The 26,810-nt window shown below is 44.6% G+C and overlaps 1 protein-coding gene and 1 pseudogene across 7 annotated transcripts in view; one reads left to right on the top strand and one right to left on the bottom strand.

The window, feature by feature from the left end:
• The window catches only part of AGPAT4 (1-acylglycerol-3-phosphate O-acyltransferase 4), a 75,944-nt gene extending 51,050 nt beyond the window's left edge, over positions 1-24,894 (bottom strand). For 2 of the 7 annotated variants that reach the window (XM_085576855.1, XM_085576853.1), the window contains exons 1-3: positions 24,804-24,894; positions 23,609-23,801; positions 6,193-6,423 (exon numbers count right to left, since the gene is read on the bottom strand). Coding sequence is in view for 4 of the 7 variants with exons in the window: in XM_085576853.1 (XP_085432979.1) it covers positions 6,193-6,370 (178 nt within the window). In the remaining 3 variants the exon portion in view is untranslated. Of the gene's footprint in view, positions 1-6,192; positions 6,424-23,608; positions 23,802-24,766 lie in introns of those variants that run through there. The other 5 variants (XM_085576852.1, XM_085576854.1, XM_085576856.1 and 2 more) reach the window with 5 other exon arrangements.
• Positions 24,215-25,116, top strand: LOC146767952 (uncharacterized; annotated as a pseudogene).
• The last annotated feature ends 1,694 nt before the right edge of the window (positions 25,117-26,810 follow it).

Below are 26,810 nucleotides of genomic sequence, written 5' to 3'. Positions count from 1 at the left end.
ATTCATAGCAATTAATGCAATTCCACAAACACAATCTGGAAAAAAAGTTCAAGCTCTGATGGATGCAACCAACACATGCACACACAGTGCACACATACTCTACCAGTAAAAGAATGGAAAACCTGGTGCAGTAATTCCTCCTTCTGTCTTTCCAAATTAAAGTAGAGAAAGTCAAGGTTTAGGCTAAGTGGAGAATTGTTCAGAAAACCAGAAGCACTGTCGTAAGTACAAACAGGTACAAAAAGGTTTAGGAGACAGGCTGAAGGAAGACATTAATGAATTAGATGACACTTTAGGGTAGATGATTTCTACTAAAGTTTATTTTTTCTAGAGTTTATCTTCATTTAAACTAATATGGGCTTTTAGAGAAAAAGAGAAGGCTAAGGTGATGGTCTAGTTTTCTAACAAATAAAATCAACATCTTCCCTTTGAGAGACTATAAAATCTGGCCTCCAGCTTTCCCCCAGTTGTTGTTGTAAACTTTACATAATCTTCACCAGTGGCTTTGTGTGGATGTGGCGTGTAGAACTAAGATAACAAAGGCTTGTGTAGAAAAGCAGCTCTTGAGAAAAAACACATTTTGCACAGATTACTCAAAACAAAATTTCAGAGAGGTTAAGAAAGCAGTCCAAAGTGTCCTTCAAAAACTCTTCGCTATATCAACACTGACAAGCATAACTCAGGTTGCTTTATAAATAAAATACTATAGAACTGTGTTAAGAACACTGTGACATACTTTGACAATAGCAGACTACTTCCTCTGCAGCATAAGATGGTGGTAAGGAGAAGTGGAAGAAGAAGAAAGTCATACTTCTCTGTGTACCTCTTGCTTTCCAGCCCTTCTCAACTACTAAATTGCACCAGAGGCAAGAATTCTCCCTGCCTCAGCACCATCTTCATACAAACAAGTAAAATAGCTGAGGGCTCCTCTAAACTCCAAGAAACAAAGGATTGAGGATTACCATGGCCACATACCACCACAAAGCCTCACTCAGATATTCAGTCTTCACATTGCAAAACCTAGAGTAGTACATGGAAGGAATTAGCTTTACTGCGTTGTAAGTCAGACAAGATGATGAAACTTGAAGCAGTTCTCAATTTTGTCTGGTTTTGTTTCTAGGAAGCTCAGTTATAAGAATAATGAGTTTCCATCTTGCCTTTGCTGCAGTCAATGAACAGGCATCAGGGTGCCTCATTCTATGCAAACAAGCGCCTTCTCCTCAGCAGGATCTACAAACTGCAGCCTATATAATGTAACTTTACCCACAGGTGTAATAGCATCCCTTTCACGGCACAACAATAGGTATTAGTACTACTATAATTTATTTATGAAGGCAGATTAGAAGCTAAATTGGGTGATTTTAAGGCCCTTGTGCACACGTCTACATGACCATGTCATCACTGCCAGGTATTCTGTTTATGCAACATTCACCTGGTGCAGTCAGTAGGAAGCCAGTCTGCCACTCACCCTGGGAGCACAAGAAGCTCATTTTCCCCCAGTACAGTGGCAGCAAGAGGACAAGATAACAACACTGCTCTACTCACAGGCTAATACCTCCACTCAGCATCTCTAAAGAAGCCATGTACCCTGTATTCTCACAGTCCAGGCACATGTCCTGAACAGTCCACAGGATCCCAGTACACTCTACTTTACCTGGGGTTGCACTTTAACAGCCAAGCAAGCACAAACTGATTTGGGAAGCACAAACCGCTTTCCCATTGCCCAGCAAGCTGAGCAGCCATGTGTACATATAGCGTGAATCCAAGTTCCTTCTATGTGTTTGGCCAACTTTACAAGCTACTGCAGAAAAAGCTGTGTGTACCCCTTGGGGTGGTTTGCTATGATGTAAGAGGGAGGAATAAGATGTATTTCCAACTTTTCCAATTCAGGTACAATCAGCTTCTATGAGAACTGTGATGTATTCCATACTAAGTGCTTCCTACCTTGATTCTCTGTCTTTTAGAAGAAGAAACTGAGGACAAAATGTTCCTAAATTATTTCAAAATAAAACCCAAGATGGATTGCTTGCCCAACCTTTCCTCTTAAGCCAACTTCCAAGCATGCTTATATTTGAAATTTTTACCGTTATCACCCTATTGAGGCTTGTAGTGTTCAATTTCCTTATTAGGGTGCACTCTGTTGATTTCTGTATGAGGGATTTTACCCGGGTTGTCATTTTACAAAAGGGGGAGTTAACAGGCAGCTGAACCCATCCATTAATATATATTTAAAGCCAGAAGATATTTCCTGCAATTTAGAAGCCCTAAGATTTTGATGTCCTGTTTTTATTTTGGGAGGATTATTAGGTTCTAATAATTGTGTGTGTGGTTTCTTTTGCTCTTTGTTTGTTTTGGGTTTTTTTTTTTGTTTGTTTGTTTAAACATGAAAGAGGGTGCATAACCCTTACCAATGATTTGGCTCAAGCACAGACAAAAGTTTGTTCTTTTGAATCTGAATGTCCACTCTTTGCAACAACTCTCTTCAGTAAAGATCAAGACATACAGAGGGCACAGGACTAGAACTAACCATTATTCTGTACATATTTGTCAAATGGGATAACAGGATCAAACAGGACGAGTTTATTCATAGTAAAATATGAGAAGTATCTTGGAGATATAAAAGCAACCCAAACCTCAATATGGGGAATGGATAACACACCCTTTGGCGAGCATCCCCAATGCTATTACATATTGGAGTAGGTCAGTTGAGAAGCTAAGCTCACCCTGTTGTCTCACAATTGGTTTCAAGAATGGCAATAACTTCGCATCATCAGCTGCTGAAGGCAACTTGGTATACGCCATTATACCTGCTTTGTTTCATTAAAAGCAAGTTATTGCTCTAGTTAATCCTTCTGTCAATTCAAACTGGAAAACAGGTTTTTAACTCTTCAACTTGCATTGATGAGAAGTTTGACGTGTGTGGCTTTAGCCTTCTGGGCTGTCAGCAGTTATGGTAAGAAGCTGTAGTGCAGGTGCCAAACTCACAGCAGAGAAGCAGCAGCCTGCACAGCTACCTGTGCTCAACTACCAAACCACAGATACTCCATGCAGCCAGTTCATGGCATGGAGCTGCTGTAGGGTCTGTGGCACAAGTCTTATGAGGAGCAACTGAGGGAGAAAAGGAGGATCAGGGGAGACCTTATCATTCACTACAGCTACCTGAAAGGAGGCTGTAGTAAAGTGAGGGTTGGCCTCTTTTCCCAAGTAAAAAGTGACAGGACAAGAGGAAATGGATTCAAACTGCACCCAGAAAGGTTTAGATTGGATATTTTGGAAACATTCTTTATGGAAAGGGTTATCAAGCATTGGAACAGGCTGCCTAGGATTGAGTCATTATCCTTGGAGATATTTATAAGATGTGTAGATGTGGCTATTAGAGACATGGTTTAGCAGTGGATTTGGCAGTTCCAAGCTGACAGTTGGACTCAGTCATAAGGGTCTTTTCCAACCTTAATGATTCCATGAATACTTTAACTCAAGCTAGTTTGGTTTGATCCATGTGAACAGAGAAGCAGTCCAACTCAAGCTGTACTACTCAAGTGAGGACAAGTCATTAATCACAATAGAACTTTAGCTTCCCATATACATTATGACAGCAGACAGTGCATGAGGAGAAGTAAGAATATTACGTCCTTATACTAGGAAGGAGGTAGGAAGAAAAAGGGTGTAAGAAAATACCACTACTTGAAATACAAAAACCCCCACCTTGCCCAAAGGGCACAGCATCAAAGACAAAATAACTCTTCAATTTCATGGAGCCATTTATCTCTACCGTTGACATCAAATGGAAAACAACTGAACTTGCAGGATCTAAGGACAACTGCTGCTTTCATTTCATTTTTCAACTAAACCATGCCTGCTCTATTTCACTCTTTGGTTGACTTGGTGACTCAGGCTGTATCAAGCTCTCAAGACAACATGATTCTTGTCACCACTGCAAAAGCACATGCCTCTTTATATTCTCCAATGCTGAGCCTCATTGTCTCCAACTGTAGGCTGTTTCCATTACTTTCATCAGACCTATATAGACCTGACTTATTAGTCACCACATCAGTGGCCCTCAAAAACACATCTATTTTGATTAATTGGTCTTTAGTTATTTGAAATAGTTTTTCAAATTAACTATCATTTTCCCCTTTCCAAATATCACTCAGCTAAGGGTAACTCATCAAATGCTAGCTTGCTCTGTTGTAAAACCAAAATAAATGGCTTTAACGTAGACATGCTTTATTCTGAGCATGACTGGGCAAAAACCTCACAATACAACCTATTCCAGTGACATCAACACTGAAGACTAGATCAGCAACCCTGAGCACAAAGCCATCTGCCCCACCAAGGACAAACAAGCATTCAGGATTGCTCCCTCTTCCATACTGTCCATTCCCTAGATCAGACTATATTGAGCTAAACTGAAGGATTCAGCCTGAAGATTGTAGAATATCTGGTATCTCTGCACTAAGTAGCCAAAAGCAAGAACGGGCCAGATGGCATTGCATGAAAAATAATAATATATACCTATATACAGCTGTACAGTATCTTCTACATGCCATGGCTACAAACATACACTATGCTGCCAGGCTAAAGGTAAAAACCTGGCCAGATTCAATACCACACTTTGTACATGCAAATGAATAGCACTTGCAAACTCAATACTTCAGGGACATAAACACAGACAGCAAAAAAGAAATTTTTCAGAAGGAACATCTTCTCTCCATTACAGAAATAATAAAACAGCATCCCCAATTTATTTGGGACTATAAACTCTGGCACACTTGAAATTTAAGTCAAAAGTATGTTTTAAAAATATGCTTTGAATCATTGCTCATCAGAGTCACTGATGAAAGATAAATAATCCCAAGTAGCCCCCAAGTTGAGGCATGTGACAGATTTCTACTTCACAGTTTATTTTGAATACTAACAATGATTTTCTATTTCAGGTTCCTAGTAGTAGAAAAGGTTACTTGAAAGAAACCATTTTGATTCATTTCTACAGCACAACTGTTAAATGCTATATGAGAGGGTTGTTTTCCCCAGTATGAAAACATCCAGAAGTCACTTAGCATTGAAAGGGACATCATACCTGAATAATCTTTATGGAGCAACAAAAAGCATACATTTTTCAACAGTTTCCTTCTAAGAAAGTACTTCAGAGGTTCAGAGAGGTCCAGGGAAATATCTCTGGAAGGTGAACACATTTAACAGCACACTCCTAAATACTGAATGTATTTCTATAGCATTCCTATAGCATTTCTGTAACAGTTTCAGTGGAGAATTCTCTCTGCTCTAAGTTAAATGCAGTTATGTGGAAGACAGAAGCAGCAGTACAATAAAGTTGCTGAAACTGCAGTTGTAGCTCTTTCAAAGTAAATATATAAGCAAACTGATTCTAACAAGAAAACTGCACATGCTGCATTAATGCACTGTTGTCAGGTGAAGATCCCACAAACAAACAGGTACAGCTGTCACTCATTCCACTGGAATTACCTGTTTTCATCAAGTGCAGTAAACTGTCACATCTCACAGCAGTGAGCTCATGCTCCCATCTCCCCCGGAAAAATCAGTATCATTGCAATTCCTGCTTCTTTCAAATGATTACAGGCTACCTGCTGTATTCTGCATTATAACTACATGCATATACTGAATACATACAGATGCAGCTTAAGATCTAAAACCGTATTTAAAGAAAACAGTTTATAACTGGCATTAGGAAAAAGCATATGGAATTGAGGCTTTTTCCTTTTTTTCTGTTATTTCCCAGTCCTGAATAGGATTTGCACATGAAACATTTAAACCAAGATCATAAACAAAATAATGGGTGATAAAAAGATTGAAAGAATTATTGGAAGTCATTTGTTAACACTGTAAGCCTACAGGTAATAGCTGAACTTGCTGAGATGCATTATTTGGTCAATATTTCTCATTTGGTTTAATGAAACATGATGGATAACCAAATGAGAGGAAATCTTACTTCAACATAGTAAGTCAAGCAAGTATCCCACTATAAAACAGCAAAATATTTCAGCACAAGAAGACATTTCAACAAGGCATACACACATCTCTTCATACAAGTGCAGGTGCTGTAGGAAGCAGACATGACCTTTATAAAGGCTTTGAAATCCAGAACTTTTCTACCAATTCCTCAAGACAAAATATGAAAATACTTAAATTAAAAAAAAAAAAAAGAAATCTTACGGCTTGAAATGCAGTAAGCCAGCCTGCAGTTGATCTTCCTGAACAGTTGCTTGTTGATTGGCCAAAGTATAAGTGTAAAGAGTTGAATGAAGTTAATGATCAGTCCTGACACTATAAATATGTAGCAGATCAGAAGGTGGCAAATGAATTGAGACTTCAGAAAGCCAACGATGTCCATGATTTGCTGAGAAAGCAAGAGGATACCTTCAGACACAAAATTCAGAAGACAACCTGCAAAACCAAATAGTATCAGCAGTTACATAGTGCATTTATTTCTATAGACAGACTAAAAACAAACTTCATGCTTATACTTAAATTAAAAATAAGTCCATTGTAGGAAAAGGCCTGATGCCAGTATTTGCAAAAGTAACAGTGTAAAGAGAATACTGTATTTGTGAAGCAATTCACATTTGGATTTGAAAACAAATTCTTAAGTTTCAATCTTAACTCTGTAAAACCTGTGAGCATATGACTCCACTCCATGGACAACAATACTCTCCTATAAAGTTTTCATTGATAAAATATGAGCAAATATTTTGGTTTGAACTATATGACAGCTTTAATATGAACTTATATTTTTATTTGAATTGTCTGTACTTCATGAGACATACACTGCCACCTCTGTAATCTTCAAGAGCAGCTCCAAAGTAAAGGCAAGCTTTAGAGCTTGGTTAGATGTGCTTTTCTCTACAAGCTATCCCAGCTATGGTCCCCAAACAAGAGGTAGCAGCCCCTTAATTCTAGCTTTATTGTCTTCTTCTCCCCTCATACTCAAATAACAGTTGATTTTGGCAAGAAAATAATTAGCTTTTATGCTTGGCTATGCACAATACACACAATTTCTTCAATTATTCCTTGACACTGATTCTGTCAGTTATAATCCATAAACCCAGAAATGAAACATCAATAACAGTACTAACCCGTGACCCAGAAGTGTTTCCAGAAAGGAATCAATCCTAAGGTTACTTATGAAATGTTTTTGTAATTTTGGAAAGGTCCAGTCCAATGTTAGCAATTGAGCATTCAGAGGAAATGTCCTCTGCAGAGAATTCTGACTTATCAAATATTGTACTGACCTCCCCCTACCATCACTACCACCACTGCTAGAATGAACACTCATCTCTCAGTAAACACAACCCCGGTATTCTGCATACAGTTAGACAGGAGGTGCTTCTGCCATCCTGTTCCACTCCTCCACTGCTTCCCCCTCTGAGGCATGGAATAGTTTTCCCAGGGAGGAAACCCTGAGACAGTATTTCTGAATGTGCCAGTCGCATGCAATAACAAAACAGCAGCCGTCAGCAGCCTAGAGAATTAACTGATGAAAAAAATCTTTATGCCTATCCTTTTAGTTTATATGAGACCCCATTATGTGAGGCACTGAGTCTAGATCAGTGACCTGAAACATTTATTTTACTGCTCTTTGCTGACTCTGCTGGCCACAGCGAAGAGCACACACAAGAATTGCTGCAGCGCCTTCGGAAGTTATTTAGCCAGTTTTTCAACCACGAGGAAGGTGAGGAAAAATTTAAGAAAGAATCAGTATTATTGTATAATTTATATTAAGAGTATATGGCAGTCCCCAGCCTATTATCAGCAAGCAAAGTGTGCCCTTTTGTTCCCTTTATCTTGCTGTACTATTCAGTACCACAGCTGACACCAGCTGTCGCTCAGAATGGCAGAACAGGCCTCTATTCATTGTAGTAACCACTGTCATGATACACGCAAAAAGCTTTTCCAGCTTTAACAAACCTTCCTATTAAAGATATGATTCTTAGGGCAGCAGACAATTTACTAGCTTGGGCTTTGATCAAAGGCATTGTTTTCGAAGGCCAAGCAGAATGAGAAATGTTGTCTAGTAGGAACCACTGCTGTCTTCTCCAATCCTTCCAATGAAGACTCAGAAGACAAAGCCAAACAATTAAAGAGAAAAAGGCAGAAACTTTCTTTAAAACAGTGAAAATAGAAGAAACCAGCTACCTGCAACTGGATGGTTTCAAAGACTCTACAGTGTCCAAGACCCTGATGACTGGGTTTATCCTACTGTCCTTGGCCAAAAATGATCACAAGTATTTTTGTGCTAGTCTGCCTGTTTAATTCTATCCCACAGAATCACACTAAGGTAATTCCCAGAGATCAGTCAGCCATGGGATAAAACATAAAAACAGCAGCCACAAATAAAAACCAGAGCACTGCTTATTTACTGAAAACCTGAAAACTCACTATTTGATATACTCAACATAAATCTACTGTAGAAAGTAGCTGACAGATAGACTTTGTAACAAAAATAATTAGTCTTTTTTCCACCAATTAATCCAGTAATTTTTTTTGCTACCTTTTCGTTATGACAGATGCCAAACTTTATTAAAATGTTACGTTTATGCAAATCATTTACTTCCTGACATGTCTTTAAAATAAAACTTCACAGAAATAAAAAAATATTGAGATAACCCTGATAAAACATAATTATTGCATTACAGTTTTATTAAGACACAATGGACTGTCTGAAAGTAATTAATTCCTCACTTTCCTAATTCAGCCATCAAACTTCAATTCAGTAAAGCTTCAGAGAGCTGTTTTAAGGCAAACTAAATCTACTTAAGCAGTATCATCCAAAGGCAACTAACCTCGCTTGCAAAAGGAACAAGAAATGAGACACTGCTTAAATTATTTTTTTCTGAAAAGTGGAAAACGACACAGAGAAATTTTCTCTTTTGACTATCTATAAAATATGCAACCTAAACATTGCATATGGAATGGTATCTAAGTTTCCATTTCTCAGACAAACTCATCAGATTTTTTTTACTGTTTTCATCACCCAAACTCCAAGAATGCAATTTATTCTCGGTACAAATAACAAAAAGAATCAGTTTTGATCTCATAAATGAGGTCTAGAAACATGCTTTTAAGAGTCCACTGGAACACCTTACACTTTGTCTTTCAAATAGTCCTCCTGGGTAGCATCAACAAAACACCAGTTTAAGTGATAGAAGAGTCAGGTCTTTAATTCTTAATCCATGATGCTGGTTTAATAAATTAGGGATTTCCTTATAGATAATGACTGAAAATTACAGCAATCTTTTAAAAACAAAAGGGCTAATCAATGCATTTTCTCAGAAGCTATTAAGATCAGAATGCTGCCAAGAAGCTCTCTTCTATCAAACACCTCTTTAAAATTAATTAGGGGAAAATGGCTAGCTAGAGCATCTAACCCAGAGAGGGACATTCTTTTTAACAGTTTTTCTTTGGAATGCAGAACAGAAGACTCAAACCTCAAACCTCTGTTTAGGGACCAAGTCAGCAAGCATCTATTCATGTGACTAAGAGGTCACATGTTCAGGTTTAAAAGTAAATTACATGACTATTCATTCTAAGTCTTTTCCCTCCAGCTTCCATTCTTCAGCAAGATCCACTGTGATTTCTACTTCAACTACTCTCAGCATTTCCTTCTGCTTAGACTAACTGACTGGGAAGACATAGAAGTTAAATGCCAAGCAAAGAACTCTATGCCAGCAGAACCTGCTCCCAATGAACAGCTCTATTTCATACTTCCAAGTCAGTAAATGTTTTGAGACTACAACTAGAGATCTCATAAAGAACATGTGTTTGCACTTTTAGAGAAAGCACACGATTGAAGCAAAAAAACTGTCACCCACTGTTTCCAAAGTTCATGTAGTATATAGAGTTATTGCAGTGTGGATAGCAACATGGTGTGTATCTGACAGCATCTAGATTGAGCTGATATCAACCACCTAGAAAGAGTCAAGTCAGCACTCTACCTCTTTTTTCAGTATATATTTCAAACTTACATGAAAGTTTTCACTTTTTATCTATTCTTTGATTCAGTCTTCAAATGCTTTGTTGCAACTTAAAAACAACCAACCAGATGATGATGAAGAGTATTCTTGCATTTTGTCATCTAAACCAGATTCTTGGATGGATGAATTACAAAAACTATTATGAAAATATGCTCAGGTCAGATTAAGCAGCTTCAGTAGTGCCTTTTAAGTCAGTTGGCACCAAAACCCCTGTATTTGGCACTGGTGAGGCCACAATTGAGTACTGCGTTCACTTCTGAGCCCCTCACTACAAAAGGACATTGAGGTGCTGCAGCACAACCAGAGAAAGGCAGGGGAGCTGGTGAAGGGTCAGGAGCCTAAGTTCTGTGAAAAGTGGCTGAGGGAGCTGGAGGTGTTTAGCATGGAGAAAAGGAAACTCAGGAGTGACCTCATCACTCTCTACAACTCCCTAAAGGAGGGTACAGCCAGGTGGAGCCAGCCTCTCCTCCCAGGCAACCAGAGACAGGACAGGAAGACACAGTCTTCAGCTATGTGGGGGGAGGTTCAGGTTGGACATCAAGAGGAATTTCTTCACAGAAGGGGTGATTAGACATTAGAATGGGCTGCCCAGAGAGGTGGTGGTGTCACTAACCTTGGAGGAGTTTAAAGGAAAGACTGGACCTGGCACTCAGTGCCATGGTCTGGTTGACATGGTGGTGTTCTGTCACAGATTGGACTCAACCTCTGAGGTCTTTTCCAACCTCATTGATTCTGTGAAAACAGCACAGACAGCAGCACTGCATATACATCAGAGTGTATTTAACAGCACTGCTGAACATGAAATACATATACAAAGGAAGTCACAGGAAGCCCCTGTGCTCTTCTCTCTCAGTCAGTGAGCATCAAGCTAGCAAAAGTGAGGTTGCATCCATGTATGTATTCATCTGCAAGGAGACTGTATCTGTACACACCACACCAAATATCTACTTGCCTCATGCTTAATTAGGGTTTCAATCACTTTCCACCTCCCCACAAAGACAACTACTAGAGCATTCTTTCTGAGCAACTACTAGAGCATTCTGCCCTTCTTTGTTATCAGCTGATGATAAGTTGTATTAAACTTCCCCAAGTAATGGCTATTTTGACTATGATGGTAACTACTGAATGACCCCGTCTTTACCTCTATGCATGAACTTTTTTGTCCTATTTTCTTCCCTTGCCCTGCTGAGGAAGAGGAGTGAGGAACAGTTTGGTGTAAACCAAGTCAGCCAATATCAACCCACCACAATTTCTCCAAAAATTCCCAAATTGGGCAATAACTTGAGCATATCTTAAGACTTTTCCCCAAAGTTAAGAGAACTTAGGAATGCTTTCAGATTTTTGTAAGAGTCCTGCATTCCTGAGCTGCACATTGTTACAACAGAGAGATCAGTCAGTCTGGCTGTTTCAAAAGCTGAAGAATGCATACCATCTACCAGCAAGATTTAGAATTTCAAATCTCTATAACTGCTATAAAACTGACTTACTGTTTGTCTTCTAGTGAGCAGAGAGATAATTTGCATAACAAAGTGTAAACTGAAGAAATAGAAGTAATAATCTGTGAGTTTTCAAATGGTTATCACAACATAATGCTTTCCTGTTGCAGAGGATAGATAGATACGATTGTTATTTTAGCTAGCCGGATGTCACTTCTACCCTTGGATGAATCCTGGAGTGAAATGGACTGTTCCTCCCACCCTGCAAAAGATTGTGGTTCATCCCGCACCTCTGTACCTGCCCCTAAAACAGAGTCTGTAACCCCATTGGCCCATGCCTTGTCCCAGCCCACCTAGGAACCCCTGAAAAGGGGGCTCCGAGCGGCCATGCGGCCTCTTGGACTTCCTCCCTCCTCCCCTCTTGGCCCTCTCCTCCCCTCTTGGACTTCCTCCTTTCTCCCCCTCTGGGGCTTCCCCTCTCCTAAACCCTCCGTTTCTCTCTCCCCTCCCCCGTCCTCCTAAGCCCAGCCACGTGCTACGCCTGAGAGCACGAGGCTTGGGCATCCCTGAATTCTCCAATAAACCTCTTCCCCCAAGAGCAAGCTTCAGAGATCTCTGCCTCCCTACACCCCAACCGTGCAAGAGGAGCCTAATCATCCCTCAACTGGCGCCCAACGTGAAAGAAAAAGGAACCCAGGAATCTCGACACCTCCATGCACGGTAATTACCTGTGATAGCCTCCTCTTCGCTCTGAGCACAGGCTGTCGTTGCTAAGCAACGTAGAAGCCTTATCTCTTTAAAGTTTGCCGAGGCATTTTACCCTCGAGCACCATCGCCTGTAAATAGCCGGCTTTTGGAGCTCTTGGGACTGCCCGAGCAAGGAGCTGTGAGCTGGTGGCACGTGGCCACGTTAAGAGAGCGCACCGAGCACTGCCTAGCACTGCCTGCGCTGGAAGCCCCGAGGGGGGAGGTCTGAAGGTCCCGAGCACGGAAAAGCCGTCCGGAGAGACGCCCGGAGCTCTGAGGGGACCTGTGCAGAGTCCTGAGGAGAGGATCTCTGCTTTTGCGAATTTGAGGTGAGCTACACAGGTCTAAAATATGGGACAATCCCACTCTACCCAAGATAGAGATCTCTATAAACAATTGAACCATCTGTTACGTAGTCATAATAGTACTTTGCCCAAGAAAGAGTTAAAATCCCTCTTGGAATGGGTCCTGCCCCACTTCCCTCATACTGATCGATCAGCCGCCTTTACCAAAGAATTCTGGGACTCAGTAGGTGATAAGCTTTTTATTGAGATTTCCAGGAGAGACGCCGTTGCCTGCGACCTACTCCCAGCATTTAGAGCTGTGGCCGAACTGTTCGTTCCTCGAACGCCGGTCCCGGCCATGTGGCCGGCCCGCGCGGCTGCTGACGACCGCGCCGCGATCCCCTTCCGCCCCGCCCCTCCCCCTCCCGCCGCGGCCCCGGCCGCAACCGCCACGGCCGCGACCCCACCCCCTCCCGCCGCGGCCGCCCCCCTGAGCGACGCGGTGCCCGCCGCCCCCGCCCCGGCCCCTGCGACCCCCCACCCAACACCCCCACCGCGCCGCCGGGCGCCGGCCCCCGCGGCCGCTCCCACCCCTGCCGCTTTTACCGCGACCGCGAGCCCACCCACAACCGCCGCGGCTGCGCCGGCCCCCGCGACCACCCCCCGCACCCCCCCGATCCCCGCGCCGCGCCGCCTGCCGCCGGGCTCGGCGGCCCCCGCCGCGGCCGCCCCCGCCCCTCCCGACTCCACCATGACCCCACCCCCAGCCCCCGCGGCCGCCGCTCCTGTCCCGGCCCCCGCTGCCGCCCCGCCCCCCCTACTGGCCGCGGGGCTCCTGCCCGCCCCGGCTCCCCCCGAAAACCCTCTAATAGCAGCGGCGGTTGCTACTTTGGCAGGCTCCTTACAAAGCGCCCTCGCCGCGTTTCTACACACGCTCGACCCGGCTCTCGCAGCCGCCGCCTTGCCGCCGCTGCCCACGCCGGGAGAGCGCGTGGCCACGCCCCCAATCCCGGACGTGCGGCAGGAAGCACCGGGAAGCCCGGCGCCTCCACCCCAGCCTGAGCCGCGGCCACGGGGGGACACCCCGGGTCCCCGCGCCGCGACTCCGCCACCCCCCGCCCCCCGGCAACCCCCCCGCGGCGCGGGGCCTACATCAGACGGCTCCGGCAGGGCGGCAGACGCGGCCGCCATCTTGGTTCGGCTGGCGGACCACGTGGTGCGCCCCGCGCATGCGCAGTTCGCGGTGCCCCCGGTCCGGCCGGTCCCCGTCGCCTCTGCCGCGCCGCCGATAGAGCCTGCCACTCCCGCCGCGCCCCGTGCCGCGACCCCACCACCCCCCGCCTCCCGGCAACCCCCCCGCGGTGCGGGCCCAACATCAGACGGCTCCGGCGGGGCGGCAGACGCGGCCGCCATCTTGGTTCGGCCGGCGGACCACGTGGTGCGCCCCGCGAATGCGCGGTTCGCGGTGCCCCCGGTCTGGCCGGTTCCCGCCGCCTCTGCCGCGCCGCCGACGGAGCCCGCCGCTCCCCCCGCGCCCCGTGCCGCGGTGTGCGATCAACCAGAACCCCCGAGCTCAGCGGCGGCGCCGGCAGAACCCCCGGAGCCGCCAGAAGGAGCCCCACCGCCGACGCCGGGGACCACCGAGTCGCTTCCGGGTTTGCCGCTAAAGCCCTCCGTGCCGGGTGCCCGCCCGGAACTCCGGCCAGCCGTGCAACAAGTAATTCTCGTCACCCCACCGCCGCCCCTACAGCCCCTGGATGCCCCCACTTCCTCTCCTAGGCTGCATCCACATTCCACAGCTGCAGCCTCAGCTTGGAGAGATCCCTCCGCATCCTCAGGTTTCTCCCACGAGCCTTTGCTGACAGTCTCCACTCTTGCCCCTCTGCCCCAGCTGTTGGCAGCTGCTGCATCTAATTCACAGCTTAGCACGCAGCCAGGGAAAGAGGAACAGCACCTGGCAGCTGCTTTGACGAGTACAGGATCCACAAAGAACTGTGCTAGCCCTACCAGTACCACCCCTGCTGCCTCAGTTTCCCAAGATGCTCAGGGGATCATTGATGGCCTCCAACTGATGGACAGGCATATATCCAAGCCTCATAGTCCCAGAGAGTGGACAGCTGTCCCATCTCTGGACGAGAGAGAATTCCTAGTAGTGGCAGGAGATAGTAGCTTCCCTTTCTCCTATGGTTACCAGCTGTTGGGTACCATAGAAAAGACATCTAAAGCCCTAGAAAGCAGCTTATTAAAACAGAAAAGGGGAATATATAAGGCCACACCCCAAAATAGGTTCAGCAAAGCCCCATATGCATACAATTTTTCAAATTGCTGTATAGGACAGCCTGACATCCCCATTTACAGACACTTTCTGAACAACAAAAAAGTAAAAATAAAAGTCTTGATCAAAACCTCAGTCACAAGAGAAATAGAAAGCCCATATAACCTTGTAACATGGGAGAGAGGGTTTGCTTGTGTCTCTACAGGTGAAGGACTCAGATGGATCCCGGCAAAGAATGTAAAGCCTTACCATACACCAAAATCTGGCAGTGCCCTCACCAGTGGCAATGACTTTGCAGGTGCAAACCAAGAAGCAGGCGCTCAGATTTGAACTGTGCTAAGACGAGATGAAAACTACCTGCCAAAAACAACTCAAGACTATGGACATTTGTTTTCACATGCATGTTACTTTTGTACACTTGTTGTTACATTTGTTCTCTTATTTTTGTATTGAAGTTTCACCTATAGGTTAACCAAAGACAAATGCCTGGGTAACTCTGGCCAAGACTGCAAGCTCTGATACCATATCTCTAACTGATACAAAGCTCTAATAGACTTTTTCAACCTAGTCAATTATAGAACCTTCCCCAAAAGGTTTTTATAACACTACCTCAGTTAAATTCTTCCATTAGACTAAAGTATTCAAATGGTTAAAATGCTCAATCAGTAAAGAAATAAACGCCACCTTGATTACAATTAATAATCTAGCTAAACAGTTTAACTGAAGGTTTGAGCTCTGCATCTTGGCTGAAGGAACTCTGTAAAGTAAGCTTGATTGTTTTTAGAGTAATAAGTGTAGTTTCATTAGCAATATGTTATGTACCCCAAGTTGTGCAAAAATAGTAATTAAGTCTGTATTTACCTTTTCAAAAGTTTAACGAAAAGGGGCAATTGTTGCAGAGGATAGATAGATACGATTGTTATTTTAGCTAGCCGGATGTCACTTCTACCCTTGGATGAATCCTGGAGTGAAATGGACTGTTCCTCCCACCCTGCAAAAGATTGTGGTTCATCCCGCACCTCTGTACCTGCCCCTAAAACAGAGTCTGTAACCCCATTGGCCCATGCCTTGTCCCAGCCCACCTAGGAACCCCTGAAAAGGGGGCTCCGAGCGGCCATGCGGCCTCTTGGACTTCCTCCCTCCTCCCCTCTTGGCCCTCTCCTCCCCTCTTGGACTTCCTCCTTTCTCCCCCTCTGGGGCTTCCCCTCTCCTAAACCCTCCGTTTCTCTCTCCCCTCCCCCGTCCTCCTAAGCCCAGCCACGTGCTACGCCTGAGAGCACGAGGCTTGGGCATCCCTGAATTCTCCAATAAACCTCTTCCCCCAAGAGCAAGCTTCAGAGATCTCTGCCTCCCTACACCCCAACCGTGCAAGAGGAGCCTAATCATCCCTCACTTTCCCCTTCTCCCTTTTAAGTTTTCTTCCTGATGTGATCTAATGTAGGGAAAACACAAACTCTGCATGCCTGCCAGGACACAAGTCCTCTGTGTACACATACCTTACTTTGCAAAATGCACAGCAGAGCTCCTGTTAGACTCAGTGTTTATACAGTAAGGTGAGGAGAATGACAGCAGTTCGAGAGAGGCATGCATTGTCTGGGAAGGAGTGGGAAAGATCGGGAGCAACTGCCCAAATTCTAGTGAGAAGAAGTTTAGTCTTGCTCCTTTCCAGAAGCATGAAATATTCACGGAGGAGGGAGATGAACTTAAACACATATCAATAAAAAACTCCTTGGAGATGCAACATTTAGAGACTGAACTGCTTGATGCTGAGAGGAGGCATTTATTTGGAAAATTAAACCCCTTGAAGTTAAGGGCTTCTGTTCAAAGTTTCTAAAGAGATCCTCAAAAATATGTGACGGTGAAGTACATCAGTTATCTCAGGTGCAGAATATGAAGTTCACAAAAATAGGACTGGAAGGCAAGTTGCTTTTTTCCAAAATGCCAAGTGTTGCTGTTCAACTGTTTCCCACACAGATTTCTGTACTTAAATACATATAAATATATATAAAGCACAGTGATTTGCAATTTGTTTGGGAAAAAATTAAATAAAGAGCTGCATTAAGATAGCGAAGATGTAGATGAGTTTATCAGAGTTCAGTCCTGGGGACCACCGAGTCCCTCTGTTTCCTTTTTTACTTCATTAACTAAAAAGTCACTTGCACCAACAATAAGGGCAGCACCATACACAAATAAAATTTAGGGACTAAGCAAATCAGCAGGACTAAACAGTAAAAAATGACAAGAAAGTATACTAAGAATCTAAGCAGGATGTGGGCTAAGCAGAATGCTGTCACACTAACAAAAGCAACCTGAATAATAGTTCCTCAAAAATAACTGAGGTGAATAACCACAAGGGTGTAGAACATGCAACTATATCACATGTTTACAGACAATTTAATATTTGTTTTCATGGTCAACATTATGTGCTTAATCCAAGGCAACCAGACACGTATGTTACTGTCATCTGGCACTCTATAAAAAACAACCCCCCCACAAACATGCTTGCACAAAGTCACTTCAGGGACTTACGGTATTCTGCAAAAGTACAGGTGGTTTGTTAAATTACTGATTCTGAATGCTTTCAACAAACAAAGCCTTAGCAAATATAAACACATCTATGTATGTCTCTAAGTAGAGATGCTTTTGCATTTGTGATGTATGAAATTTTGACATTTTGTACAGAACAGTCACTGACCAATTGGGCAACTGTTCATTTGAAGTACAGAGATCAGAGTCAGTCTAGTTATGGCACTGATCCTCAGTGCACAGCCTAAGAAAAATCACTCAAGGATGAGATCCACACCATCACTCCTTACACAGGAAATGAACACATTAAAATCTATAGAGGCAGCAGGGGCAGTACAGCAGGATGTTGCCACCTGCCTTTGTAATACTTACCCAGCATCAAGGGCATACTGATCACCTCTACACTGGGCATTTCAGGAACAGATCCAACACAAGAGTAGCCACTTCAGTAGTTATTAAAAAAACACTTCTTTTAAAAGAGCCCAAATAAATGGGGGTATGGAAGAAGGTCAACAAAGGATTATTTAGGAGCTGGTAAATAAACAGGGCTACTTTTTAAAATTGTGCTGGGAGTCCAAACATTCTCTTGATAAGAGATAAGCTTTGGAAAGAAGGCCACTCCTATGAAGACTCATAGCTTATGCCACTGACTGCCCTCATCTTGTTTTAAGAACTATAAATTACATTCACAGCAACATAAAGAGTCAGTACAAGGTACAAGAACTGCTTACACAGTCTCAAGAGACAAAATACTTCTCCTGCATCCAAACCACATTTAGGTGTGAGACAACACAGAAACATGGATCACATTTACTTCAATGCTTCAAGTATTTAATCCTCCTATTCTTACCCACAATGAGTTGCAAAGTTAGATCACAAAAGTATCACCTCCTAACTCCAGTTCTGCAACAGACAAACACAGCTCTAACACATAAGCAGTTGTATCCAGGCAGAAGAGTTTCATAGCCTCTCAGCAGATTTACTAACATGAGCAAGTCCATTTCTCTATGCAAGATCAAATCCTTCATGTATATAGGATTAGAAAGCAGTTATGGATTTTGTTGATTTTTTTTCCTGTACTTATCCATCCCGTTGGATAGGAAAAGCCATTCAGAAGACACTAATACAACAAACCTGGAAAGATCCCTGTTGCTGCTCCCCTTTACCTCCCCAGGCAGAGAGCTTGTGAAAGTTACACGGTAAATCTATGGAACAGCCAACAGCAGAACCACAACCTGCCACTTCCCCAGGCTCCAGTTTTCAACACAAAATGGTACTCTTCATACTCCTTTATTTGCCTTCTTGCCCACCCTCATATTTGCCTCACAACACCTTTTTAAAGGCCACACATAGAGAGCAGAGATGGAATGGACACATCCCACAAGGACCTTCAGTGGAAGCAGATGATGCAATAGGCATAAATGTTACTGTACAACCCAGGATGTATGTGCTGATCTAATGCACTCTGCTTTCCCTTCCTTTCTTCATTCCTCAAGAAATGCAAGTCAAGTATTCAGCAACTTGGATGGTTCTGTACCATAAACTACAAGTTACAACTTTAGCACCAAGTGGGCAGTATTACGTGCATGTGCCCACAAATATACCTCTTTCCTATTATTCTTACCCTTAGAAGGAATTAAAGGCATTGACAAATGCTACGAAGACATCAATTGGAAGATAAAAATCATTAGCACTGGGAAAGGGGTTAACTTTCTTTCCTTGTTCCCATATAAAGACCTCTTTATATTTTCTGATATTTTGATTTTCATTTTAGTAATTTTGGGCAATGTCTTTAAGCCTTTTCCTAGGAGTCTAATTCCTAGCTCATAGGGCTTTGTTGTATTGGTTATTTAAAAAAAACCAAAGTGCAACTACAGAATAATATAGAATTTGTGGCAGCAAGATTATTAAAAAATAATAATTGTGGCAGAGATTGGGCATAACAAATGAGCTGAGAACCATGGTGACAGCACTGCTGGTTTCAAGTGCTTCCACCACTGAGCTGTGGGCCAGTAACAAATTTTCTACTGTCCCCAAAACCCCAGTATGGCAACTTCTAATGTGGTGCCTCTCTCTGAGCAGCTGTATGGCCCCTGGTGGAGACAACTGTCTTCTCCTGCCTGGCCCTAGGTCTAAGTCCTGCTGCCCATGCTGCCACAAATACAACAGGTACATGGCACAGACAACATTCTTTGTGCTTCCAAGTCACACAGTATGAGCCGACAGCACTGACCTCCATGAGGGAATCCAAAATCTTCCAGTACAAATCACAAGATATTGTTCACCGTGCTGGAAACAAGAAGTGCCATTACCTGATTACAGCTCCAAGTGAGCTGCTTAGGTTTTTGTATCTTCTGTGACAGGAGACAGCCTCCTTCAGCTAAGCCATTTGCATATATTTAATTATATGAAGCAACATTAGTATGCTCTTTGAATACTAAGGAAACATCAAACAGAAAAAAGACTCACAAGGCCTTTTTTTAACCTTTAAGTATTGATTTAATTTGTCTGTATTCTATCATAAGATGTTGAAGAGTATAAAGTAGCTGAATCTCTCCTTTATGAAAATCACATCCCAAAACTGGAAATGACAACACAAACAAAAGATGTAGCCACACCAAGACAGAGATACACAGGATATTCGTACTTATTCATTAAATACTGTTCAATGATTGTTTTTGTAGAAAATAGTTCAACTGAAAGAGCTAACACCCAATACTTAAAACATCTTATAGCTGAGATCTCAGTGGCATGGTTCCAAAAAACAAGATGCCAGCTTCAGAGAAAGGCTCAGATGCACCTACACAGGAAACAACCAGACATCAGGTAAAAACCCAAATAAACGTGGTGACAGCTTCACCCACATATCAGCAGTCCCATTCTACATCAGTTTTCACTCACCTCTGCCTTATGAGTGTCCAGAACTATTCTGCCACAGCACGAACTAGGAATTCTTCTAGCCTCCTCATTCTGTCTGACCATCAGTCCCCTAACAGCCTAATTTAATTTGAGAACTTCAGAGAATTAAAGCCTTTATCACAGGCACTAGTAATAAAGGGAGGTTTCATTTTGGAACCGATTCAAATGAGCCAGAAGAAATCTCTCAACAGGTTTCAATTGTCTTTGTTGTTTAGCAAACATTACGACTCTGTAACAGGCAAATGTGATGTAACTAATTAATGATCCTGTATTCTCAGCACCTACAGCCAAGGCTAGTCAAAACCACCTTAAATATCGGCAAGATCATTCAGAGAGAGTGTTTGATCTGACTGCATTTACTTTACTGGATGATAAGTGTACAGATGTTAACAGCTCCTAAATATGCAGCTAAGAATCCAGGAACATTTATATAAATTTTGCACTCAATTAAGCTTTAGACACACCAACACCTACCTGGATTTTCTACAGCATCACTGAACGACAGCATGTACCCAGGTCCTTTTAAAAGCCTGGTTTTGAGCATTACTCCTGCTATCTTTAAATATTTTTGAGATACTTTTACAAGGCTTAAATTCAAAATGAAGTTTTTTTCTGTCTCCTCCTTGGGTGAAATGCAATATTTACACTCAAAAGGCACAGGCACGTAAAAAACATACAGTGAGACAAAATCACGGGATTAACCCCTTACAAATCACCTGTGACTTGAAGGGGGGAATCTCATAAATTATTCAAGTTAAATTGTAGTCTGCTTGCAGGCAGAATGCTTCAAGATCTTCCAGAAGTGCAAAGCAGTATCTGCAGTAGAATTATTTTCCAAAATGCTCAATAGATATGATGGAGACAGTGAGAGAAGCAGGATACAGCTTAACTTTCAGAAAGCAGCTGTCACTTGAAATCATGTGCCATTTCCACATATAGACTCCCGCACAAATATATTTATTTCCCTGTCTTTAACAGCAGATGTTGAGTTTCCAATAGGTGAAAAAAAACCTGTATTATCTGCCAACTGAACCAGCATGGACAAACCTATACATCTACCTGGATCCTGCTGGGAAACTGTGACTGAAATTTAACTTTGCTGGTCCAATTAAAAGGCAATCTGGTGCACATCAGTGGTTTTTTTTTCAGATGTTAATAAGCAATCCCACATGCAACTGAAATCAGTGTGCTCATCTTTGCCTGCAACTCCTAACCTTCTGGCAAGTAAACCTGCTCTCAGTGACCTCTATCTCTGACTTCTTTCCAGCCTAGAACTGGTTAATTACCTTTCACTGTTCCTGTTATTTATGCTACAGGAGAAACCTCAAGCCAGGTCAGCCCTTTTGCAAAAAGCAGAAAATTATTTCAGTGTAAAGCTCTTTGTGGCTGAATATAACATGACAGACAGAAGAAAAGAATGTCAAAACAGTAGCATAAGAAGCAAAAAGGCTTTAAGTTCAAGTTGAAGAACAGACTACTAGCAGGCCCATAACCCAGCATCTCCTGGTGGGCTCACTACAGTTGTTACACTGCTGTGCTCGGTTCCTAACACATAGCTTACGTGTCTTTTCAGCAAATCCATTACAGCTACCATATTTTTCTCACATTATTAAAGATGGGTCTTTGCAGCATCTTCATCCTTGCCACAACACACAGTTACTCTCATTCATTTCTATTGCATCCTTCTGACCTTACCTTGGACCCTTATCACCTTACTAGTTCGAGGCACTTGGAGAAAGACAGGGGAAAAGCATGAAAACAAAGTGAGTCAGCACTTTCTGAGCAGCACACAAGCATTATTCAGAGCTGATCAGGGTACTCACCACAGTCAGATGAGCATGAGCCCAAGACCACCAAACAACAGACTGGTGAGCAAACTTTCCCAAACACCTCAAAATGAGTCACTGGGCAAGGCCACCCCACAGACAAAGCACTTCAGGGAAAAAACACACTCTCAGCTGCCTCGTACCAGTGCTAAAGGGCAACAAAGCACAGAGGGTACTGTTCTGTCACACTTCTACTTCCCTTACAAAATGCCTACTGCATTCAGTACAGCTGAATCAAACACACCTGATGAGACTATTGCCTTGACTTGTATAACATTCTCCCTAAAAAGCAAGGCTCACAGCTGCAAAAGCTTTTCCTGAGTAAAGTACATGCACAGTGTCTTACTATGCACTGTTGCCCTCCTGCTCCCTTATCAGGACACACTGACAGCAGTAGTAGTGATGATATTAGTTAGGGAAGTGGTGTTCCACATCCTACAGTGGAAATCTGAATTCTTATAATTTAAGACCAAATTACTGATAGAAGGTCTAAAGGTCACAAGTGCTCATTTGCCACACAAGAATAGTACCTTGCTACTCACAGCACTGCTGCGACAGTATCTTCCTACAAAAAGAGATTTGAAGGGGTTTTGTTCCCAGTCTTCATCTTTCAGCAATAAAATTAAGGGTACATAACAGGAAAAAAAAACAATCCACTCCTTTCAGCATGGCAGAGTACAGCTGTAGGATTCTCATCCATCATCTGCAAGAGACCTCTTCTACAAAACTCCCGTCTGTTATGGTACAGTAAGTCCATTAAACTGTGAGTGATGTACAACCATCACTCCAGGATAGCACACCTCACTCGAGAGAGATGAACACTGCTTCAGTGCCTCTGCATTTGCACTGGACAGAACAAGATTTACTGTAAAAACAGCCTCCCCAGCAAAATGACTACCTATTGAGTTACAAGAAACACAGTTAATTATTGTACTCTGGCCACAGCATTCTCTGTTCTGCGACTGTGAGCAAGTGCTAACCTCTCTGTACAATTTCTCCACGCCTAAAATACATTACTTCTACCTTGTTGTGAAGCACCTACTAAAATCTGTTAAAGTGCTTGCCAACAACACAATTAAACTTTACTTAAGGGCAACCTTTATCCATAAGCATCTTGCAATATGTTCTCTCTTCTCTGCAGGCTTCCCAACATATTCTTCCACAGGAAACCTGGCCCTGTCATCCATAAAATAAAGTTTCATTTTTTGATAGAGCTTATTCAGGCATGATTAATGCAAAATATTAATAGGGAAGAGGAAAGCTACACATAACATTTACACTAATTTCTAAAGTGAATCAATATGTGTTTTAATCCATAGCGTTTGGAAAAGCACACCATTGTATCAGATATAAGCAGATAAAGAAAACGGCATCATTTAGAGCACATCAACTCATTCTACTGATCCATGCAGTCAGTCATTACACAGAAGTAGTCCTGGCATATATAAACAGACCTCTGTATGTCTACACCAATCTTATCTGTCACACAAGAAGTTAGAGGAAAAAAAAAAGCTGCAAATTTCAGCTTAAGTTGTTTCACAACAGTTTCTCTACTCCAGCAGTTCTTAGTTATTTTGCTACTCACTCTAGTGTGAAGTCATTATCAGTACAAGCTGAGGCTATAATCGCCTGGTACAACTTCCTGTGCAGGAGGCATCACTGTTTTTAAATATATGCTTGGGGTTTTTTGTTTGAGAGTTTCTGGCATCCTTCTACCTTCTTGTAAAGCATTTTCAGTTTTCCTGTAGCAGCAAGGTTGCAATCTCCCACACAAGCACCTGCATAAGGTATATCATTCTTAGATGTCTGCACAAGGACTTAAAACACGACTTTTAGAAATACGTAACAAAGATAAGGATCAGAAGTCTTGGTGTGACATTGCTAAAACAGATTCTTTCGTGGGTTCTTTTCAGCCATTCCAGTGAGTGCTCACTTGTTGAAATAAATGCTAAAAAGCATTACTTGTCATTTAAATAATGTTCACCACATGGTATCAGCCGAATACACACCTTAACTCAGTTCGCGGCCATTATTTAATTCGGCTTAAATATCTTTATGAACAGACGCCGATAGGCGAAAGGCAGAGCTCCTACAACACGTGAGCACGTCACCAGGGAGGCAGCCTGCCCCTCTCCCCGCTCAGCTCACGGACTCCCGGGTGCGGCGGACGGAGCAGCTGCCACGACCGAGCCGCGCCCGCTGCCCGCTCCGGACCCGGCCGGGGCACGCCGCGCTCGCTCCGGAGCGGCGCCTTCGGGGAGGCGGCAGCGAGCGGCGATGGCACCCGCCCGTTCCCGGGGCAGCCGCACCGCCCGCCCCATCCCCGGCCACCGCCAGCCGCGCCGAGCGGCCAGCACCGAAGGGAAAGTGGAAGGGGCGGCACGCCCGCCCGGCGCGGCAGAGCCGGGCCGCCGCAGCTCCGCCGTTTCCACGGAAACCCCGGCGCGGGCAGAGCTCGCCACACAAAGGGGGCTCGCAGGCGGCAGGAAAATTCTCGGCGGCCGCGGGAGACACGGCGCGGGTCCGGGCGGCGGGGAGACCCGGCCCGGCGACGAATAAATCAGGGAACTTGTACACGCAGCCCACCGCCCGCCTCTCCCGCACGCCCCGCCGGCGGCTGCCGGGCCCTCGCCTCGCCGCCACAGCGCGCCGGGGGGCAGCAGCACCAGGGAGGGGCTGGCTCGGGGCTGGTTTGTCCGCCCAGAGCAGCGCGCCGGGCGGGGAAGGGAGGGCGGCCTCGCACCTGCGGAGCGCGGAGGGCGCCGGGGCAGAGCACGTACCTGGCGCCGGCGGGCCTGGGCACGCGTGCCGCGCTGGGGCGCCGGGAGCGGGCGGCGGCCGAGCCGCACCGGCTGCCACTACTTTGCACGCGGCGGGAGCGGGCGGGCGGCTCGGGCGGGGCCGCCAGGCTCCACCCGCCGGGCGGCTCCTCTCCGGGAACAGGGCCCCCCTCGCCTTCCCTTCCCGCCGTCATCATGTCACTTCCTCCGGGGGCGGTGGGAAGGGGCGACCCCTCCCCGCACCGCCCTCGCCCGCCCTTCGGGGCGCCGCCGGAGCAGAGAAGGAGAGATCGCGGTGCCGCGCCGCGACTGAGGAAGGGCCGTGGGCTCCGAGGAGGGAAGGGGAGCCGGGGAAGCGGCGGCCCGGGAGAAGGAGAGCGGCGTAGCGCCCGTCCCCTGAGCGTCGCCGGCCCTGGTCGGTACTGAGTGCTCTTCATCCCTTACCGGGACAAACGCGGGGTGATGCGCACCTGTGACCATCTGACCCTTCAAGTAGAAACCGGGCAACAAAAAGGAGCTCCATGGCCTGGATGCTGTGGAAAAAGATAAATGCCGTGGCAGCCATCCAAGCACCGAGTACCCTGACACACAATATTCACTCTATGTGAGAACGCAAACATTTGCTGCCAGGCTCTGATTGTGGGGTGAAAGGCAGCTTCCATGAATAGGGAACAGCAGGAACTGAGTCTATTATAAACACCCAAAACGTTGGAAGGTGATGGTGACTGGGATGACACATCACTGGGACAGCACTGTCAGCTGCTGGATGTGTGATTATATAGCAGGGCTGGAGGGTTCCTGAATCTGGGGGCTGGCAGGCAATGAGCTGGATAGAGCAAAGTCCTGTTTCAGTCCCAGTCCATACCAGCCATGTAGAATCCCTTTCTACCTTCCATGTAAGATGAACTCAAATTAAACACTTGTTTTGGTTTAACTCCAGTCATCAGCTACTGGCTAGGCATCTGTCAGTGTCTGGTGAGCACTCATACTGTGCATCACTCATTTTTCCAGGGTTTTACTCCTCTCTCTCCTTTTCATTATGCTTATTGTTATTGTTGCTATTATCACTACTGCAATATCAAGGCTGCTGCACAAGGGAGGAAAGCCTGGAGCTGAGGGCAGCCACACCACAGGCAGTGTTCTCACTGGCCAGAGCACTTTGCCACAATTCCTGAACAGGGCAGTGGCAGCACAATGCAGCTTCACTGACAGTCCTAGACAAGATGAAGCAACGAAACAGGTCTGAATATTGTACAAAGAGCATAAGGCCACAGCTGGACACAGAGCTACAATAGCAGAGCTACAATAGGGTTGGGAAACAAGGACCAAACAAAACGTGCATGTATCTACTAGAAAGCTCTGATGGGACTAAAGGCCCAGAGCTGGGCTTAAATGGAGCTCTGGCCCATGGGCCGTGTGTGTGGATCCCAGGGGAGGCTGGTCAGGGCTATCAAGGTGTAACTGTGCCATCAGTGCCCTGGCAGGCTCCTGCTGATGGGGTGTGTTGAATGTACTCTTTGAGAGGTCAAGATTTGGTTACCTTCTTCCCATTTGGTTATGGAGGAGTTGAATCTAGCTCACTGACCCATGGTCTAGCTGCTGAACTGCTATGTGGCAAGAGATTGGTAAAGGGAACTTCTCCAGCCATATTTTAAAAGTATGACCCTGTGGCTGCATTTTGAGAAAGGGCTAATTCCAGGCAGAGGGAAAAAATGAAAATCCATGAATGAGGCACCTAATTATGGAGAATGGCTGGGTTCGTAGCACAGCCATATCCAAAGCATCCCCAACCACCTACCTGAAGCAGCTTTGTGAACTACATGTACAGATTCTTGGGATATTACTCCAAGGTATCTTATTCAGCATCTAGGTAACATCCTGAGAGCCAAGACTCCAAAAACCAGTGATACTGAGTGTGCTGGTTTCTCAACATGTTTTCCTTAATTTTCCTTGAAACTAAACTCTCTGTAGCTGGTTATTTGTATGCTCTGATTTTCTGTGAACCCA

The sequence above is a fragment of the Lonchura striata genome, chromosome 3 (assembly GCF_050655825.1).
Source record: "Lonchura striata isolate lonStrDom1 chromosome 3, ASM5065582v1, whole genome shotgun sequence".
In the NCBI taxonomy this organism is placed as follows: Eukaryota; Metazoa; Chordata; class Aves; order Passeriformes; family Estrildidae; genus Lonchura; species Lonchura striata.
This window is presented reverse-complemented; position numbering and strand designations above follow the sequence as displayed.